This window comes from Rhineura floridana, chromosome 3 (genome assembly GCF_030035675.1).
Source record: "Rhineura floridana isolate rRhiFlo1 chromosome 3, rRhiFlo1.hap2, whole genome shotgun sequence".
NCBI classification, from domain to species: Eukaryota; Metazoa; Chordata; class Lepidosauria; order Squamata; family Rhineuridae; genus Rhineura; species Rhineura floridana.
This window is the reverse complement of record NC_084482.1, coordinates 117,749,682-117,771,596: the sequence shown is the minus strand read 5'-3', so window position 1 is coordinate 117,771,596 and position 21,915 is coordinate 117,749,682. Positions and strand designations below refer to the sequence as shown.

The 21,915-nt window shown below is 42.2% G+C and overlaps 1 protein-coding gene across 9 annotated transcripts in view; it reads right to left on the bottom strand.

Moving 5' to 3' along the window:
- The window catches only part of SGCD (sarcoglycan delta), a 379,008-nt gene that overhangs the window by 161,787 nt on the left and 195,306 nt on the right, over positions 1 to 21,915 (bottom strand). For all 9 annotated transcript variants that reach the window (XM_061617471.1, XM_061617469.1, XM_061617472.1 and 6 more), the window contains exons 4-5: positions 18,897 to 18,984; positions 10,391 to 10,510 (exon numbers count right to left, since the gene is read on the bottom strand). In XM_061617471.1, coding sequence (XP_061473455.1) covers positions 10,391 to 10,510; positions 18,897 to 18,984 — 208 coding nt within the window. The remainder of the gene's footprint in view (positions 1 to 10,390; positions 10,511 to 18,896; positions 18,985 to 21,915) is intronic.

The following is a 21,915-nucleotide window of genomic DNA, read 5'->3' as shown; positions in this document are numbered from 1 at the left end:
TGCCAGTATCTTCTGAGCATGCTTACTTCCTGGTCTCCCAAAAGTCTCTCAAAAGATGTCATGACATTTGGGAGTTATGAAACTGACATATCACAATCACAACACATTTGACCACAGTTTAATATCTGAAGAAGCTCATGCTAATTTAAATTACTTTACATTTAATTAAAATGCTTTTGTATAGTGATGATAATGTAGTTCTGGTAATTAGTATCAAGTAGCATCTAGAGGGCATATTTAAAAACTAATCTGGAGAAAAAATAGAGCTAATTAGCAGCTAGAATAATGCTGTATGATTATCCTTTGTTTATAACTGCTATAACGTTCACTGTGTTATTAAATTAAATTGGTAATTAATGTATATCAAAGCTGTTTTTCAATGCTTTTATTAAAGCATCTCTTAGATACAACTCGTTTTTTAGACAATCTGCATTTGTTTCATTTCCAAGGCAATAAAGAGGATAAACAGATGACTGAGCAATCTACAAACAATTTATTAATGTAATCAGGGGGACTCAGTTTTGCATTGACCATTCCGAAAACTGTGCTCCATTTTATAAGTAATTTTATAAAATATACACAGTTGCTCCAAAATGCTTATCTAGATTATGGGGCAAATTCTTCATCAAGTCTACTGTATTCACTGTATTTCACAAAATTCACCTGTAGAGTTGCTGCTGTGCAGCTGCCACTTAATGCTACACATTATGATTGCTGCAAGAAACACCAATGTTACACTGTTTTCTGCAAGCAAGCTTATGAAGTATATGGTAAAATAAGCATGTATATGTCACTTTAAATGTCCATGTTACGAAACCTGGACCAAAAGATTTTTGTATTTTTTTTCTACCTTGCTTTGGCCAAATGAAGCAATCAAACAGTTTAACTACCTCTTAAAACACGATACTTGTTTATTCTGAGACAAGTGATGCATTGTTTGGAAAATCATCTTAAACGCAGTGACTGCGAATATCCAGACCTATGTCCTTTTTAAAATACATACAATTAATGGATTAACCAATTAATTGTATTAATCAATTCTTTACTGCAGTTAGCTTTCGCATAAATACACAGGGAATTCAAATATACAGGTCAAATATCTAACTTTTTTATTAGCCATTCCCATCAATGTAATTGGTGTGTGAGAAGAATGAGTATGACAGCAGATCTCTCAGAAATCCTGTCTTTGCCTCAGATACTTTGCAATGTCAGAGTGAAAAGTTTTTGTATGCCCCCAACAAGCCCATCAGCGTTACCAAACTGCATGCTACCATTTCAAAATAACAATGGACGGGGTGGTCTGTAACTCAGTGACATAGATTTTGCATGAAGAAGGTCCAAGGTTTGATCCCTGGCATCTCCAGTTGGAAGGATCAGGTAGCAGATGAGGGGCAGCATGATACCCTGAAAAGCCACTGCCCACCAGATTAGACACTATTGGGTTAAATAAGAAAAGACTGACCTTGCATATAAGGTAGCTTCCTATATTTCTAAGCTGATCAACTAGCAATGTATTTTGATTATATCTAGTAGAGAATTTATATGCAGGACTGATACATTTCTCCTGTATATTCACTCCATTCTTATGTTTTCCAGAAAAGTTGAGATGACTATGTGAATTAAGATTCTATTTGCCTAAAGATGAACAAGCTAGCCTTTGATTTAACAAAATTTATATGTTGTGATAAAAAAACCTCGTAAGTGGTTTACCTTTGGTTCTATGAGTTTTAAAATTATTTCGGTGGCAAACAATATACACAGGGAGTTTATTTGTGCTATCATCATTCATCATTAATAATTCATTAGCTACTGTTTTCCAAAAAGGTGAACTCAAACCAACTTATAAGAACACACATTAAAAACTAGAGTACAACAACCTAAAATATATCAATAATATATAAAAAGGAGCAGATCCAACTTGAGCCCATCCCACTAAAAGATAAGCAGAAAATATTCTTTATCATATTTATTAGTCGTTTTTTCCAGAACCCAAAGCGACTTACAAAAACAAAAAAATAATTGAGACCATAGTGTGATGGTCAGTTCACATAGATGGGCCTTCATAAAGCATTATTTTTAATTGTTCTTAATCTGGGTTTTGAATTGTTACATATATTATTGTTCACTTGATATGTTATGAATCACTCCAGGCATAATTTTGTGGGAAAGAGGGATACAAATAAACCAATATGGATAATGATTTAAATGTTAATTAAAATACATATTAAAATAACTTTCAGATGCTTAATAGTGGTGTAAAGAGAAAGAAATGGGAGACTATGGTTAATTGTAAAACAGAGCTCTGGTCTTCTGTTCCTCGTGGTAAAAATGTGAGGTGTATGAAAGTATGCATGATGTGGAAAATGTGAATGAAATGAAGTTTTTCTTCTCTTATATCCAATGAAGCTAAATGTACAAAGATTCAGGAGAGACAAAAGAAAGTACATCTTCACACAGCACACAATTAAACTACATAATTTGCTACCACAACATGTAGTGATGGCCACCAACTTGCATGGCTTTAAAAAGGGGTGAGACAAAGTCATGGAGGAGAAGGCTATTGATGGTTATAAGCTGGGATGGCTGTGTACCAGCTCCACTACAGGTGGTAGTATGCTTCTGAATTCCAGTTGCTGGGGAACACAAGTGGAGAGAGTGCTGTCACCTTAACGTCCTCTTGTGAGCTCCCCATAGGCATGTGGTTGACCGCTGGGAGACTATAATGACCTTTGGTCTGATCCAGCAGGGCTCTTAGGTTATTTTTTATAAAAATACATTTTATTCAGTTTTGTAATGGAAACAATTTTGTTTGAAGCTGCTTTCCCTTTCCCCTTACTTTCCACCCTGTCTGGCATGAGCCCTCAGATGCATCAGTGCTTCTGCTACTCTGTCCAAGCCCACTGCTCCCAGATGGGAGTTAGGATTGCTCCCTAAATGTATTTTTAATACACTGCTTTAAAAAAAATGACTTGGTTTTATTATTATTTCATTAAAAAAACCCAACAATTTAAGAAGTCTCTACTACTTGGACTAGACAAACTTGGCAAGCATTTTCAGATCATTAAGACTGCAATCATACATACAGGTGCCTTTGAATGCAATGATACTTCAAGCATCATTAAAATGTATCAGGTGTCTTTCCACCGACATTACTACGATGTGCATTAAACCCTAAATGTTTTTCTCAGGCACCCGAACCCAAAAACACATAATTTGTTTGTTGTTGTTTTGCTCAGCACAGATGGTAGCTTGAAATGCAAAATATGTCTTTCTGCATCCTGTTTTTAAGGTTCTAATTTTCAGATCTTCTAAACAGTCTGCTGTTTTCCCTCCCCCCCAATGTCTTGCTGCTAGTCCTGGAAAAGTCTTTAAGAATTCAAAGCAAAAAAAAAAAGCCTTATTACTTCTGTCACTTTTAGACTCCAGACCTGCTTCAGAGAACAAACTTTCAGATCAAGCTTTGAACAGAGTACATAGGAAAGGAAGTAATTATCATTAACAAGATTAAAAGCAGACCATGCGCCCAATAACTGCTGCTCTAACATCTCCCAGAGGACTTTCATGCCAGATTGCAGTCTTACACTTCTGGTATACAGTAATAAGGACAGGTAAGGCAAGAACATACAGCTGGTATAGCACAGCGGGGAGGACGGCCTGGCTGGGAGTCCAGAATCTGTGAGTTCAAATCCCGCTTGTGTCTCCTGGGTGTCAAGGGCCCGCTAAAGATCACCCCCACAGTGAGTGGCTCAGGGGTTATGCGCTGTGCCACCTGTGCAGCCGTAGGCAAGCTGCATAGTCCCAAGGAGCCCAGTTGCCTCCCAGCTGGCAGTTGTGGACAAGGAAGGGGCTGGCTTGTGGCAAGCTGAGCAGGCCCTAGCCAGCTGGGGAGGACTAGCCTCAGAGGGAGGCAATGGTAAACCCTCTCTGAATACCACTTACCATGAAAACCCTATTCATAGGGTAGTCATAAGTCGGGATCGAATTGAAGGCAGTCCATTTCCGTTTCAAGGCAAGAATAAGTCAAGGTTGTGTACATAGCAAAGAGAAGTGTCAAAAGACAGACATGAGCAGCACCTGGACTTTGCCAACAGTGAATAAAGTGATAGATAGAATTTTTTTTCTGGACTAGCTAGATTATGCTCAGACCAAGAAGAAACCAAAGAAATATGGCACATCTCCATGTTAAGAGATACAGTAAGACAGTAAAAGTGTGGGAGAGAGAAACCAAGCCCAGTCTACAAAAGTTTCCTTTCAAGGTTACTAAAACTCTGTATAAAGTATAACTTCCGTTCTGATATCGTCTTTTTCTCTCTCTTTTGATAGCTCTGCTTAGACTAGATAAAACCTTGAGAGACATTCTACTGGAAACAAAAATAAAAATAGCACTAGAACTGTGGAAATGTCCCCTTCTCTTTATGTTCCAAAGATTAAAAGGAGGCATGGTGTTGGACTATGACCTGGGAGACCAGGGTTCGAATCCATTAAGCTCACTGGGTGACCTTGGGCCAGTCACTGCCTCTCAGCCTCAGAGGAAGGCAATGGTAAACCACCTCTGAATACTGCTTACCATGAAAACCCTATTCATAGAGTCACCATAAGTCAGGATCAACTTGAAGGTAGTCCATTTCTATTTTAAAATGAAACTGATATATCTCTCAAAACCTTGCTGTCTACACCAGAACAATTTAACTAAACAACTGAAACTATATATGATCGGCATAGACTGAAAGAAACCTGAAACTTGTGGATGACTGCACATTTGTAGCTGCAAAATACACATTTGTCACTCTAAAGCAACTTGAAATATACACTGCAATCAAAATTTCAGGAAAGGTACTAAGAATAGCCATCCATCCTTTTGCAACTAATTTTCTGCCTAATTTTATGCTATGAGTGAAAACCAACTGATGGAAATTCTATTATTGCTTTAAAACAGAAACGGATTACATCAATATATTTGCATGAGAAGTTTGGTATTTACAGCAGCGAGGGAAAAGGTTAAATAGCCAGGTAGTTCACCACCTTACTGCTCTTCCACATTTTCTCTGAGGGTATATTTCATGGGGGGGGGAGAAACAATAGCAGGATCAAGATCAAGATGGCGACGTAGGCGGACGTCTATGCTTGGAGCTCCGCGTCCAAACTTTTAACATCTATCTTTACCACCTGTTAACTTCTTTTGGGGGCCTCATGAGGAAGCAAAGTGGAGCTGAATGCCCCTCCTCAATTGCTGTGATTTATCTACCTACCTGCTCGGCGTGGGGTGGTGCAACAGAGGCGATGGTGGCGGCAGAAGGGTGCTGTGGAAAACGCTGCGGGGAACGACTAGTGAGCGGTGTGGAGGGCGTGGGGAGCAGCCAAGGAGCTTGCCCTCCTGCCTGCCCAGCCGACGGCGGTATAGCGGAGGTGATGGCGACGGCGGTGGCAGCGGCAACAGCGAAAAAACGCCGCGGGGAGTGACCGGTGAACAACGTGGAGGGTGTGGAGAGCGGCCGGAGAGCGGCCGGAGAATGGACGGGCCCTGAGGCGGCGTCGGCCCAGTGGGCGCCGGCCCAGTGGGTGCCAGCCCAAGCCGTCTGGCGGCTGCTGGCACCCTCCGTGGCACCCTCCGTTGCTGGCCTGACGCTGAGACTGCGTTGGTCGCAGCGGGCGCGGTGTTCCCTGGTGGCCCTGGGACATTCTGGCCTGGATGCGGGAGCTGGCTGTCTGGTGACATGGGGGCAACGGGCCGCGGCGCACCCCATATGGCCAGCTTTGTCAATCTGCGGTTGTACGGGGAGGAGAAGAGGAGAGAGGCCGTGGTGCCGGCGGCGCAATTCGACACGCCCCCTGGCGGCCGTTCTGACTGCTTTGGATTGCTTCGGCCAAATAGAGCTTAAAAGAGGAAGAGGACGATTTAACATCTTAACCCCACAAAAGAGAAGAAGGAGCCATTTGGTAGCAAGACAGAACTGCAGCAAAGCAGACGTAAACAACTTGATTTGGACCTAACTGGGGGTAGGAGGGCCTGCCTGGGCAACTGGCGCGGAGGGGGATATGTGCAAGGCGGAGAGGGTTGTGGTGGGGAGGGTGGGAAGCCACGATATTAAGAGGCTAGGCGGCAGATGCTGGAAAGGTGCAGGTGGCAGGCCACGCCAGTTTAGGGGAACAAGGGATAGATGCATCATATCCATCCCCTGTTCCAGGCCTGTTCACAGCCAGAAGACAACTGGGGGAAATACGACTCCAACCAACCTCCGACTGCTGTTGTGTAATGCCAGGTCTGTGTTACAGAAAACAACACTCATCCACGACATGATCGTGAATGAGAACGCAGACCTGATGTGCATTACGGAAAATTGGCTGGATGAGGCCTCAGCCCCGGTGCTTGAGGCCATATGTCCAGCCGGGTTCCGGTACGCACAGCAGCCGAGGGTTGGTAGGCGGGGAGGGGGAGTGGCAGTTATTTATCGAGAGTCTTTGATTTTTGCCAGACCCCCTCTCCACGAGACCAAGTTTGTGGACTGCATGTACTGGAGGTTGGGCCCAAAGGGTAGTTTAGGGATTCTGCTTGTGTACCGCCCACCCCGCTGCGCAGCAGACTCCCTGACCGAGGTGCTTGAGGTTGTGGCTGGTGTGCGGGTCTTTTCCCCCAACCTATTAGTTTTGGGGGATTTTAACCTTCACGCCGAGACGGCTCTCACAGGAGCTCCTCGGGATTTCATAGAAACCATGACTTCCTGGGAACACCTTAGTAATACGGAGCCCACCCATGTAGCCGGTCATGCTCTCGACCTTGTGTTTGTCTCGGGAGGGGGTGGAAGTGATCTGAAAATGGGGGCTGTTGTTACTAACCCCGTGTCATGGTCAGATCACTATCTGGTAAACATGGCTCTCTCAATGCCGCACACCCTCCGCAGGGGACAGGGACCTATTAGAATGCTCCGTCCCAGGTGCCTGATGGAGCCTACGGGATTCCTGAATGCACTGGGAGATTTGGAGTTGTCTGCAGGTCGTCCGGTCGAAACCCTGGTGATGGAGTGGAATAGGGTGATCACCGGGGCAATAGACTGGGTGGCTCCGAAACGTCCTCTCCCCCTGAATAGAACTCAGACTGCACCCTGGTATACACTACGGTTGCGGGGTCTGAGACGGGAGGTGAGACGACTAGAATGCCGGTGGCGGAAATCGCGCTCCGAAGACGATCAGACACTGGTTAGAGCAGCAATTGCAGCCTACCAAGTGGCAACAAAGGCAACAAAGAGGGATTTCTTTGCTGCCTCTATTGCATCCGCAGAGTGTTGTCCCAGGAGGTTGTTCCAAGTGGTCTGAAGTCTGGTCGGTCCAGCTGTGCAGGAACCAATGGAACATTCTAAAGCCTCCTGTGACAAATTTGCTAAACACTTTGCTGATAAAATTGAGCGCCTGAAGAGCACGATTCCGTATACCGTGGATACAGGAAGTGTGCCAGAGTCAGCCAGTTGCATTCCAGTCTGGTGGGATCGGTTTCAGCCTCTTCCCTCTGAGGAAGTGGACAAGGTGCTCTCTACTGTGAGGCCGACCACTTGTTTGTTGATCCTTGCCCCACATGGCTCATTTTGGGCTGTAAAGAGAGACTGAGCGAAGGGATCAAGGCAGTGATGAATGCTTCCTTAGAAGAAGGTGCAGTGCCATTAGCCCTCAAGGAGGCGGTAATAAAGCCCATTCTGAAAAAGACCTCCTTGGATCCCCAAGAATTGAACAACTTTTGCCCAGTTTCTAATTTACCATTCTTGGGCAAGGTGATTGAGTGAGTGGTGGCCAAACTGTTACAGACACACTTGGATGAAGCAGATTATTTGGATCCATTCCAGTCGGGCTTCAGGACTGGTCATGGAACTGAAACAGCCTTGGTCGCTCTGGTGGATGATTTAAGGAGGGCGTTGGACAAGGGAGAACATGCATTCCTTGTCCTCCTGGATCTCTCAGCGGCTTTTGATACCGTCGACCACAGTATCTTTTTAGATCGCCTGAAGGGAATGGGAATAGGGGGCACCGTCTTATGGTAGTTCCATTCCTATCTCTCAGACAGGCATCAGCGGGTGGCATTGGGGGATGAGGTTTCAGACCCTTGGCCTCTCAATTGTGGTGTGCCACAGGGTTCTATCCTCTCCCCCATGCTATTCAACATCTATGTAAAGCCGCTGGGAGCCATCATCAGGAGATTTGGGCTGCGGTGCCACCAACATGCGGATGACACTCAGCTCTATCTCTCGTTCAAGTCCTCACCAGAGTTGGCTGTGGAGACCATTTCCAATTGCCTGAGGTCAGTAAGTGAATGGATGGGAGGAAATACGCTGAAACTAAACCCTGACAAGACCGAGGTGCTGCTCGTGGGAGACAGGAGAAGGTTGGGAGATATAGACCTGGTGCTCAATGGGGTAAAATTGCCCCTGAAGGACCAGGTCCGCAGCCTTGGGGTCATTTTGGACTCCCAGCTGTCCATGGAGGCTCAGGTTTCAGCAGTGAGCCGGGCAGCTTGGTATCAATTACATCTGATACAGAGGCTGCGACCCTACCTTCCTGTCCATCTTCTCCCACGGGTGGTGCATGCCCTGGTCTCCTCTCGCTTAGACTACTGTAATGCGCTCTACGTTGGGTTACCCTTGAAAATGGTCCGGAAATTACAGCTGGTACAGAACGCGGCGGCGCGTCTGATTAAGAACAGCCGTCGCCGTGATCACATCACTCCGGTGTTAGAAGATCTACACTGGTTACCAGTTGTTTACCGGGCCCAATTCAAGGTGTTGGTATTAACCTTTAAAGCCCTATAAGGTCTCGGCCCAGTTTACCTGAAGGAGCGCCTCCAGCATCAACAAATATGCCGCCTGACGAGATCAGCCACTCAAGACCTTCTCTCGGTCCCACCAGTGAAAACAGCCAGGCTGGTGCGGACCAGAGAGAGGGCATTCTCAATTGTGGCCCCCACCCTCTGGAACTCTCTCCCTTACGACCTACGCCATGCCCCCTCCTTGCCAAGTTTTCGCCAAGCCTTGAAAACCTGGCTATTCAGGCAGGCCTACAAGACCCCGGGGGTTGCCTAATTTTATTGGCGATAGTTGTGGATGGTTTTAGCTTAATTTTATATCAAAGTTTTGGTTATATGTGTATTTGATATGTTGTATTTATCTGATTTTGTACGCCGCCTAGAGTGGCCGCTGATGCGGCCAGATAGGCGACCTAGAAATAAAATTTTATTATTATTTATATGTAAGATGTGGTTTTCCCTGAGAAACAATGTCCTAGTCATTGCACATCCCATGTCAAGGTGCAAATTACTGTGATTTGGGCCTCTAAGGAAACAAAACTAATGAGGTAGCATCACACAATGCAGATGCTATGGTCTAAATCAGTGCTGTGTGCCCAAACGTCTATGATCAGCCTGCAAAAACAAGAGAAGCAGTAGAGATATCTTAGGAGTGTGCTTTGGAATGAATGCAATGCTACTGGAAAGTTGATAATGGCATCTATGAAAGATTTTCCAACATATCCATACTGTCTCAACTGCAGTGACTGAGTTTGCATTATTGGGGGGAAATAGAGGAGAGTTCTCTTCTCACACATATGCCTTCAGCTACAGTTTTGGATTACACAATACCTAACTTCAGCACCTCCAGACTAAGTTCTGTTCTTCCTTTAGCTCTTGAAACCTCAGGCTGAGATAAACTCCCACTAGCAAACTGAACGCGTGCATAAGCTAGGCATGATTTTCCATTTTGACTCTTCCAGTGAACTATCTTTAGTAATATGGGATCTACTGCAAAGGAAGAGACCACATGCACACTGCCCTTTCTGGGAATTGGAGGAATGCTGAAGTATGAAGGACCACCCTTTCAGCTGTGACCTCGAACACCTGATGTTGCAGATAGGCATGTGAACACTGCAGAAACCCCTGTTCAACAGCAGGTAATGTTGGAAGGCAAGCTAATTATGAGGGCAGCACCACAATCCTTGCAAAAAGCATACGAATGAAAATGAGTGCCATAGTGCCCTTAAAAAAATTAAATAAAACAGTTTAAAAGCATATTTAAACTGCATCCATATGAATTCCTTATCCTCATACGGATATGCAGCAACCCTTTCTTTTTAGATCATCCTATTCTGCATTTCTCTCCTGCTATTTCTAATAATGCAACAAATAATGATGCTGATGTGTCGTGTCCCTTTCCAGTCCTCTAGCAATTTCATCCAGTTTTGAAGGACACGAGCAAATAAAGCTGCAGATCCCATCAACAATGAAAAACATTTGACTAAGTCTCCCTGATGCTTACAGGAGGTTTTCCACAAGTACCAAAAATGAGATCAAGCACCTAAAACATTTTCAAAAGAATTAATATGTGTACGATGAGGAAAGCTTTGTAATATTGCTTACCTAAAACTTTAAGTCTCTCTGCTCCAACCACCACTTCATTGTCATCTGCAGAAAACAACAGTTTCCCCGAGGTGGTTAGCACTTGAAATTTTCGGCTGTATGCTTCCACTGCTTTGGGCCCTAAAGAGAAGAAAGGAAGTTTAGTGGTCTTTTTGATTTGATATTATGCTGAAAATTATACATAATGTATTTGGGTTTAAATATACACAATATTTTCCTGCTACTTAATAAATTTTAATTTATATGAACTCTGTATATAAATCTTTTTGCTAACCATATTGCTTAAGAAAATCTTTGAAATTCTGGACTAAATGTTCCAAATTTTCCACCATCAGAACAAATTCTGTGGTTGAATTGTATTATGCAGGTGAGGTCATATTATAATTCTAACATATTAATATGTTGTTGATTATGTTGATTATTTTGTACGTCGCCCAGACTGGCTGGACAGCCAGCCCGATGGGCGACTAATACATTTAAAAAATAAATAAATATGTTGTTTTAGTATTTAGTATTAAAGCAGTCATTTTGGTTTAAATTCCATGATTCCTACTGGAGAAAAATCCTAAAATCTGGATATTTTACAAAACAATAGAGAGTAATGTCTTTCTTTAGAATTGTGAAACAATCCTATGCACTATTTCACACACACTAGTCCTATTAAAACTAATTAAGACTGCAGTCCTCTACCAACGTATCTGGAAGTAAGGTTTATTGAACTCAATGGGATTTGCTTCTGAGTAGGCATGCATAAGATTGCACTGTAAATTTATCTGTGCCTATCTGTGTGTGCGAGACAAATGATATACAAGGAACAATATAGAAGAAAACAGGGTAAAAGAATTATGAAGTTTAACCATAGGCAGTGCTGTTATCCTGGCTTTAGTATATAATAAAGAAAGAAGGAAAGGATTTTGTGGCATATTAAGAGCACTGCAACAGAAATACTATTAGCCTTCCATACACTTCTATTTTCAGAACATAGGTTTAAACAGGAACCAAATCTTTACTCAGTTTTAATACTCCTATGCTAAACATCCTTCCAAGAATACAGTGATCACACCATACATTATTTCCTTTTGACAGATATAAATTTAATTTCTCATCTTCTATTGATTAATACCCTGATTTACAGCAGTTCCCTATAAGCAGAAAAAGGAAGATGAACAGGGTACCCTATGTAAAAGATACCTGCCCAGTTCAAAGAGTAAATTGATCAACTTGATCATTCAAAGGAGCTACATGCTACAGGGGACGTCTCACTACAATAACCTACAAATCCTGACCCTGAATATACAAATCAGTTATTAGTGTAAGTTGTAATGAGTTGTAACCAATGTTTTTTCTTGTGTTTATAACTTGTGGTTTGTCTGGAGGAGACAAACCATGAACCTGAGTTGAATGACATGTTCAGGCCAAATGATGGTTTAGTTCGCAGCAGCAGAGGGACCAGGAAAGGAGACCACAGGCTGCAATGTCTGCAGGAAACCTTGCATTCTTGCTAAACCATGGTTTGGCTTAGCGTTACATGTGAACCAGCTCACAGACACGAGGGTTCTAGATGGGGGGTGATGCTATTGGATTATTGGAAATAATCCAGTTCCAAGACTTTATTGGAAATGTTGCTAAAATTGTATGCCTATAATTTGTTCATTTATTTGATTTGTATCCCGTCCTTTCTCCCAGTAGGAGCCCAGGACAGTAAACAAAAGCACTAAAAACACTTTAAAACATCATAAAAAGAGACTTCAAAATAAATTAAAACACAACCACCATTAAAAACATATTAAAATAAAACATATTTAAAAACATTTAAAAAAAAGTTTTAAAAACATTTGAAAAAAGAAGGTTTAAAAATATATTAAAAAGCAATTCCAACATAGATACAGACTGGGATAAGGTCCCTACTTAAAAAGCTTGTTGAAAGAGGAAGTTCTTCAGTAGGTGCTGAAAAGATAATATTTAAGGGAAGGGAATTCCAAAGGGTAGGTGCCACTACACTAAAGGTCCATTTCCTATGTGATAAGATGGTATCTGCAGGAGGCCGTCACCTGCAGAGTGGAGTAAACGACTGCGGATATAAGGGGTAAGACAGTCTTTCAAGTATCCTGGTCCCAAACTGTATAGGACTTTATACACCAAAACTAGAACCTTGAATTCAGCCTGGTAGCTAATATTATGCAATTCATATGGAGATTGCTTATATATACACACACACACACACACAGATTGGACAGCATATCACTAAAAATATTCACTGGCAAAAAACCTTGCCGTTTAAGAACATACCTATAGCCCACAGATATTTCTATCAAACTTTAAAAAGCAGGGAAATTGGGCAGCTATGTGAATGCACCAGGGGAGCAGGAGACCTGACCTCCTCTCTGAGATATTGTACTGCCCTACAAATTTGTCAAAATGCAAACACAATTTGGGTTGGTCTTTTGCAGTCCAATCCACTTCCTGTGTAGCTTGGAAGAATTTCAAGGGGAGGGGAGCAGGCAGGAGGGAGAGGAGGACAGGTTTGATCATTTGCATTTTTATTCAGTTCAGTGGGATTTACTCCTGTGCAATCATGCTTAGGATAGGTAAAATTGATCAGTGGGGAGGGGGAGGGGACAGCAGAGGGAAGGAGAAAGGGGGGAGAGGGGAGCAGAATGAGGGGAAGGAGGGGATTGGAAGGGGAGGGGGCAAGGAAGGGGGATGGAAGGGGCAAAAGGGAGGTGATGGGAGGGAGGGAGGAGGAGAGGGCAGGTTTGCCTGTTTGCATGCTTATTGAGTTCAATGGAATTTACACCTGTGCAATCATGCTTAGGATAGTTAAAACTGACCATGCAGGAGGAGGAGGGGGAGGGCAGAGGGGAGGGGAAGGAAGAGGAGGTGGGAAGGAGGGGATTGGAAGAGGAGGGGGAGGGGAAGGAGGGGTGAAGGAATGAGCAAGAGGGAGGAGATAGGAGGGAGGAGGAGGGGAGGGCAGGTTTGATCATTTGCATGCTTTTTTAGTTCAGTGGGATCTACTCCTGTACTATCATTCTTAGGATAGGTGAAACTGACCTGGGGGCGGGGTGGGGAGGGGGAGGGGAAGGAGAACATTGGAAGGGGGTGGGGAGGGGAAGGGATGGCTGAAGGAAGGGGGAGGGAAGGGGCAAAAGGGAGGGAATAGGAGGGAGGAGGAGGGGAGGGCAGGTTTGATCATTTGTATGCTTTTTGAGTTCAGTGGGATCTACTCCTGTACTATCATTCTTAGGATAGGTGAAACTGACCTGGGGGAGGGGCAGGGAGGGGAGGAGGAGGGGAGGAGGAGGGGAGGAGGAGGAGATTGGATGGGTGGGCACTGGGCAGAGGAGAAACCCCTTTCCTTTCCAAAAGGAAAACATTGTGAACAGTATCATTCTTTTTCAGGGTTTCCCCCACCTTGATATGTAGTTCTCAGTGTACTGCAGGCACATGTAGCCTTCCACCCAAATTTAAACTAAAGCTGTCCCTGGCCACATCCAGAAAGAAATGACAAGTCAAGTCAATTCCAACTTATGGCTACCCTATGAATAGAGTGTTCATGGTAAGTGGTATTCAGAGGTGGTTTTACCATTGACTTCCTCTGAGGCTAAGAGGCAGTGATTGGCCCAAGGTCACCCAATGAGCTTCATGGCTGTGTGGGGATTTGAAACCTAGTCTCCCAGGTCATAGTCCAACAATCTAACTACTACACCACACCGGCTTTCTGGCCACATCCACACCAGACATTTATTTCACTTTAGAGAATCATGGTGTTGGTTTTAACCTTTAAATCCCTACACGGTCTCGGCCCAGTTTATCTAAAGGAGCGCCTACAACGCCACCAATCATGCCGCCTGACAAGATCGGCCACACAAGGCCTTCTCTCAGTCCCGCCAACCAAAGCAGCTAGGTTGGCGGGCACTAGAGAGAAGGCATTTTCAGTGGCGGCCCCCACCCTCTGGAACTCCCTCCCACAAGATCTTCGGCACATCTCTTCCCTGAATATGTTCCGCAAGGCCTTAAAGACCTGGCTTTTTCAGCAGGCTTTCGGGACTTCTGGGGAGGCTTAATATTCTTCTGTTTTAAATGCCTCCTATTATGTATTGTTTGCTCTTATAATTTATATATTTCACTGTATTTTTATATTGTATTCTGCCATATTTATTGTATGTACGTCACCTAGAGTGGCCACTGGCCAGATAGGCGACACATAAATTAAATTTATTATTATTATTATTATGGCTACTCCCAAAGAATCCTGGGAAGTGTAGCTAGTGAAGGGTGCTGAGAGTTGCCTCACAGAGCTTCCATCAGAGCATTTTTTAAACTTTTAAACTGCAGAAGATAAAGGTCAGAGTACGGGGCAAGGTCAGTAACAGGATTACGGTACTCTGTGAACATGTCTGATTTTTAATGCATTTCACTAGATTATGAGAACTCTGACAGAAAAAGGTCCAAAAGGTGTCTGGTTTCTCTCTCTCTCGTTTATACGTTGAACTCTCGATTCTCTCTGACTATTTTTTTTATCACCATGAACATTTACAGGGTTGTTAAGCAAGCGTTTCCGAGTTCAGGACTATACACTTTGTAAGGTTTTGTTTTGAAATGAGCTTATAGGAAGCATCAGAATGGCATGGGGGATATTTTCAATTTAACATTGTGGAATGTGAAAAATCCATGCTGATCTCATGGTTGTATAATTAAGACTGAAACAATATTTAACTTTTTTATATACCAGAAGAATAAAACCAGCTAGAGATGTTTCAAATGTCAGAGCCATGTGGAGTCATTGTGTTACAGAATCTGTTCCAGCAATCCTCATATGAATGGCATAATATTTGAAATGACCCTTTGTTAATGACCTTTGAATGCGGATGAAATGAAAGGAATGATGCAATCTCATATTTCTTGATATGTAGTTCTCTGTTTTCCAAAGTTTCTTTGGAATATTCAGACAGTGGCTTCTCCACTTCAAAGTATAACAAATGTTAGCAACCCTCATGGCAACATTTGTGCAAATTTGTAGCTAAGCATCACAAACAGATGTTTCTTCCCCTGCTTGGCCTGAAGGATCATCTTCAAAAGCAATCATTTCAAAACAATCCATATAAACGCACATCACTCTGAGTAGAGCTATTACTGTAATTATCTGCAACAGCAGAAAAGATGTGCTGGGTCACTTGCAAAGAGCATAATCAGGGTATAAAACTCTCATAATCTAGGGCAAAGGTTAAGGACAGGAAACAATTCACAAGATTTTCTAAATGTGGTGTAATTAGTCATATTTTATTACTTGAAGCAGATGTCATAGGTTTTGGCCTGTTTCTGACCAGTATTATTTCTCAAAGGCAACAAGAGATGACAACCATAGAGCCATTCATTGTTTGGTTAAATGTAACCTTTTAGTTTGCATACACATGAGATATTAGCCATATAGTAGATGAGAAACAGAACATCCTTGTGATTCAGGAACCATCCCCATTACTCCTTTCTGGCACAGCAGTCACTGCTTGCACTGATTTCTAGCTGCTGGTGCCACATGGGGAGTTGCTCATATGCAAACAAAGACACACACACACAATTCTAAATTGCCCTTTTCTACACAGTTGGAAATGTCTCAATCTAGTGCCTTTAAAGGCATGCTAAAAGTCAATGAGCACATTGTTCTATGCACACTCTCAGTCTGCACAAACGCCTGCCTCTGAAAGAAATCTGGCCCCTAGTATTTTTCTTTCCCTGTCACATAAAATGGGAACTCTACTATTTCTCAACCTCTGACCAGTTGGAGAGACTAATTCCTTGAACACCCTGAAGTGCCCACTTATTAAAGCCACATGTTTATTAAAGTTTGTACTTTAAAGTACTGTTTCACAGGATGACAAAACGTATAGAGCTCCCTTCCTTTGTCTGGCTTTACAATGGTCTGGGCAGGAGAGGCTGCCAGGGCTTGGGAGAGTGGGCAGGGTATATAAGGAGGCCCTACCTTCCTTCCCTTTTCAGTTTCCAGCTGGCACCCAACCCGCCCTCCCACTATGCAGTGTGGAATTAACTGATCACATACAGGAGGCCGAGTAGGAATTTTTATTTCCCTCTATGATTGGCCTATAGAGGGATTTTTCTCTCGATACTGCAGTCCTGGGTAGGAGCAGTTAGTCATGGGAATTGAGTAAATAGATTGATTGGTTGATTAGTTTGGTCACTTGGTAGGAATGTGCAGGAAAAGTGAAGACGTTGGCATGAATGGCAAATGCCTGGGGGCACTGTTCAGGTGATAGTGATTCCAGAGACTTGCATATAGAGCTGTGGGACCTGTGGGGCAACCTATGTCATTCACTCTGGGTCGTGGGGCTACAAGGGGGCATGAGTCAGGAAAGCCTTCCTCCTCACCTGAAGGGGTATGGCATGAGGGGAGGGGTGGAATTAAAGCCATCTGTCCTCTCTGCAAGGTAGGTTAGCTCAATGATGACAGGCATGGGAGCCTGACAGTTTAAATTTCCCACACACTGACTTTTCCCTATGCAGATCATAAGATCTATTGTATTTAACAAAGTGGCCCTAGTGTAAACTCACATTTTTGTGTCTTGTCTGTTTATTTCTGGTCTCCTCAGACAAGGCCAAGTTGAGCCGAACCTGAGCTGCAACCCAATATGTTAAAATTTAGGGAGCAGTTTCCACAGAATGACATCTCAAAGAAATGCTACAATCTCCAGAAGCCTTAGCTGGTGCACGTCATTTCTGATCAGGCAGTAGTATTGGCTGACAATAGCCAAGCCAGATAAAACTGCTTGAGATGCTAGAATTATGTGCATGGAGAACATTGTATGTGTATGACATCTCTGCCTAAGGTTTTCAGGCTGGGTAGGTTTTACTTAAACTATAATTGATTTTTGTGAGTATGCGTGAAAGAATCATAAAATTAACATACCTTTCTATTTAAAAGAACTAAAACATATTTTGCTTCAACCTACATTCGACAAATAAGTTTAGAACATTCATAGTAGAATTCTAATTTCTTATGCATCACAAAACAACTGGGGCTTGCTGATTTTTTAAAACATTTATTGACTTCTCCCCCTAATCTCTACCTCCTTCTAGTGCACTGCATTCTCATATCCAACCTTCAGATCCGAACATTTTACAGCTTTTGTTCTGAGAATGGAACTAAAAATACAAAACTCAATTTCCCCCCACAAAAATGGCAACCATAGTTCTAATTTCCCTTCCTCTGCCAATAACATACACTTATTGAAATGTATGACATGAGAGAGAGAAATGCAGTTATTTATTACTGCATGAGTTTAAAGTCATTGCAAGTGGCTAACATGCTTACATTTGAAATTATCTTTCCTGTCTATATATCTCAGACCTACTTGCACTTATAATAAGCCATGTATTTTGCATCTCCTAAATAATCATGTTCCACCCATAGTTCTTGTGTCAGGATGACTGTGTGACAAATATTAGAATAATTAAATTCAAAGCCAAGAGTTGTGTCTCTTGGGAGCATCTTCCCAGTCTAGCAAATTCAAGCCTGACAAACTGCACAATTCTTTCCATACATAACTTGCACTATTTTTGTGTTTGCGCTGCTGCTGCTAAATTCTATTATCCTGCAATGGAGTCATTTGAGTGTTCTGCATTTTTGCCTCTACTTGACAAATGATCAACCAGCCCAATAAGCTTTTTTTTTTTTTTTTTTTAATGTAAGAATCTGGGATTGAATTCAGGGGTTGAATTTATTTCCTCTCCTCAAGGCAATTTTCACGGATGCAACTAAAAATAATTGCTGGCTGAAAGTGTTTATTTAATTATTTAGCCCTCTGACTTGAGGCCAGGTGTTATATAAGCAAGCCAGGCAATCTAATTTCGCCCACAACAACATGTTTATGGATTGCCAATGTCGTTGCATGGAACTGCTTGCCTCCCTTGCCAGGCTGCTTTCTTCCTGAGCAAGCCCCCTTGCTGCAAAGGCATACATGCACTCAAAAGCAACATGTCTGCTGGGGATTCTTCAGAAGCATCAGTTTCCCTGTTGAACACGCAGCACAGCATTTTGTGAACATAAATAGTACTTATCAGCACAAGCGATTTTTTAAAAGGGGATTTGGAAATCTTTGAAAGATGAAGTGTGTCTCTGCTGTGAATATTAATCAGTTGCCAGCCATCTTGGACAGGTTTAAATTGTCCAGGGACATTCTTACGCCTGTTACAAATCAATGATCAAAATGACTATTCTCTTCCTGAACTTGTGCTTGTAGAAGTGACCTTTTGTCTCAGAATCTGCTTTAAAATGAAAATAATTTTCTGCTGCCTTATTAGAAGCATATAGCCAGCTGCTTCTTCAGCTCATTTCTAACATTCTTATATTTTATTTTTAGAGAGGCAAGCCAAGTCATGGCTTGTATTGCACTAGATAACTTAGTGATTAGTATCCCATGGGCTAATAATAGCAAAACATTCCATCACAGTGCCCTTGTTGTCTTCTTTTTCTCTTCCTCAGACACCTTACCTGTTACAAGACGTGTAAGAACTTTACGGTCCTCATTGAGAATGTTCACTGTAACATTCTGAGCAGATTGGAAGTACAGAGGATTGCCCTACAATAAGAGCACAAGAGAAAATGAATGAGATGGGCACATTGCTTCCTACTAGAAAACTACTGTGCTCTCGTGACCCCTGCAGGACATCAGTGCCCATATCCATGTACCTATTTGGTCAAATGGCTTCTTTTTGAACACTAAATAAAATATTTCCTTAAAGGATTACATGACCTTGTGGGCCTAACGTGACTAAGGTCATATACTTGTTTAGGAGGGCAAAATGTCACACATGGTCCATATGGTAAATTATTTATTTTTGAAAATCTAGTCTACAGCTTAATAAATACTGATCTGCCTGACACAGGGTCCAAAAGACTGACTACTTCCCAACAGACCCTCTTGGGTTTTAAGTTCCACTGCCCTCAGAGGTTTAGGGGGTGGCAGCCAGGGAGAGAGCATTCTCTGTGACAGCCCCTAAATTGTGGAATTCTCTCTCCACAGATGTGTGTCTGCCACCTTCATTATATAGTTTCCATCATATTATGAAAGCGCACCTCTTTACTCTGGCCTTTCACACCCGAGAGATATATTTGTAGGACCACCCTATTATTCTGATTACAATTTGTTTTAAACCATTTTTAATATTTTTAGGTCTGCCCTGGGACCCTATGGTGAAGGGTGTGTAAGAAATCATAATCATAATATAGTAAAACCACATGGATAAAATTGTAGATTTGTTGATGGGAGTGGATGAGAGTTAGCATCAGTATTAGTGCATATTCACATTTGATTCTATTTTATAATCACTTTGAATTATTTTTTCCTGTCCTAGAGGGTAAACAGGTCTACCAGACTCTACGTCCTTATATCTGAATTGCCCACTGTCATCATGATATATCACAATTATATAAAAATCTTAAATACAAAAATAATCAGGTAAAACATCATACCAATGTCTAGAATCAATGGCTGTGAAGAAAAATGTTAACATAGTGTTCCACTAAGTTCAGAAAAAAATATATGCAAAGAGAAAAATTCCATAGGCTTTATTCATGCCTTGAAAATGGATGCCAGAGTTGAGTATGGCTTTGAATATTCACACCAACTCTCATTCTGATAACTTAAATTTCAGACTCATATATTACAATGTATTTTGCATCTGCCTGCCCTTTCCGACCTCTTCATAGGGTGGAGCTGCTATTCAAACTCAAAACATAGAATTATGGCCTGGAGATGTATACAAAATTTCATACACACAAACTGAGCAAAAATAATGCAAATGGGAGTGTTAAATCAAAGGTCAAATACATTTTTAAAAATCAAACTCTTGATTTTTCAAAGAGACTTGGGCTCAACATATAATGTGATTCTGACACATGGGTACTGTAATGCAATCCATTCTTGTTTAAACTGAGGATTTATGACATGGCAGGTGGGAGAGAGAGAAATGCCCTGATCTACCAGCATACAGCTTACCTTTCTGGATCAGGTTTACGGGTTCAAATGAATGCTGTACAAAGGGGAGGGTATCCTGTGACTGGTGCTGCTGTGCTATCCATGAATTGCCAAATGGATGGTCAGTGCTGTCATATACATTCCTACTAATATACAAAGCTGCCGTAATCCATTCAGCCCAATACTGTCAACAGTTTTCCAAGGCTTAGATGCCTTAGATGCCAGGTATTTTAACCTGGATCCTTCTTTATGCAATTTCTGCCACTGACCTATGGCTCCCTGTTCTTTGTTTTAGGATTACAAACTAACAGGACTAATTGAATCCAGGATCCCTTTGGCAAGTGATCAGCATTATCAAACCTAACAACACAGACTGTTTGGTGGGGATACCCTTACATATTGTAGTGGGTTGTGTGCATTACTGTATGAGAATATATCTAGATCAGTCTTTGCCAACCTTGTTGTGGTATTGTATCTGCAAAGAACACAAGCTAGTATTTGCTTTTCAAAACAGTTGAAATAACAAAGTTCAGAATCTAAAGACCATATTGTTGTGTGCCACCCCAGTCTCCAAGCGGTGAGAGATCTCCAGGGCCCCTGTGCTTGCCCATGATTTGGTTTCCTTGGAAAGAAGGTCAGTGGAGTCTATGGTGTCTTTATGAAATATGGTTTATTTACATACATTCACAGCCTGAGCATAAGATGGAGAGGTTCAAAGCATTAGCATTGGAATAGATCTTGCTTTTCCACCAGGCTTATAGAAGGCATCCCAAAGCCATCATGCAGGGAGCAGGCCTCTCTGTGTGTCTCCTGTTTCCAGCCTTTCCTCACACTAGCTAAAAACACAAGCTTCTCTTAGGCCCCAGAGTATGGTTGCCAGGTCTCTGGTTTTTGCACGGAGACTCCGGTTTTTGGGGCTCCTTTCCAGGTTTCCGGATGAGTCACATTAATCTCTGGAATCTTAGCTTTCATTAAAAAAAAAGTTTCTAGGTGGTCTGGTTCAAAAGATATAAACCAAAATGTCACCCCCCTGCAACTTCTGTTAGTACCTGCTGCTCTAATCCTTGCCCTTTCATTTTATTAGCCAATCAGTGAAGTCAGGGTTGTGATTGACAAGATTTGTTGACCCCCAAGAAATACCTGAACCCCATTTCAAGTTCTGAGAACAGTTTCCCTTTCCTGCTTGTCTCACATCAGGAATTCAGTAAATTTACAGCTTTCAACAGCATAAAGAGTACTTTTTCTGTACAGGATTGGGACTTGCTTCTGAGTAAACATGCATAGGATTGTACTACAACAGAAGAACACAGCAGGATCTTGGTGGGCATACACTGTAAACAAGTTTAGTTATAATTATAATAAAACTGTGCATGCAGATTTTTTTAATTACTTGCAAAATGGCATATTATACATTTTATCTTTCAATTAGTTTTTGAACAGAGGTTTAAAAAACTACATGCTGCAGTGTTATACTTTTCTAATTAAGGAGTCAAACTAGTTTAAATTTTACTGCACTGTTGAAGAGACAAGTTG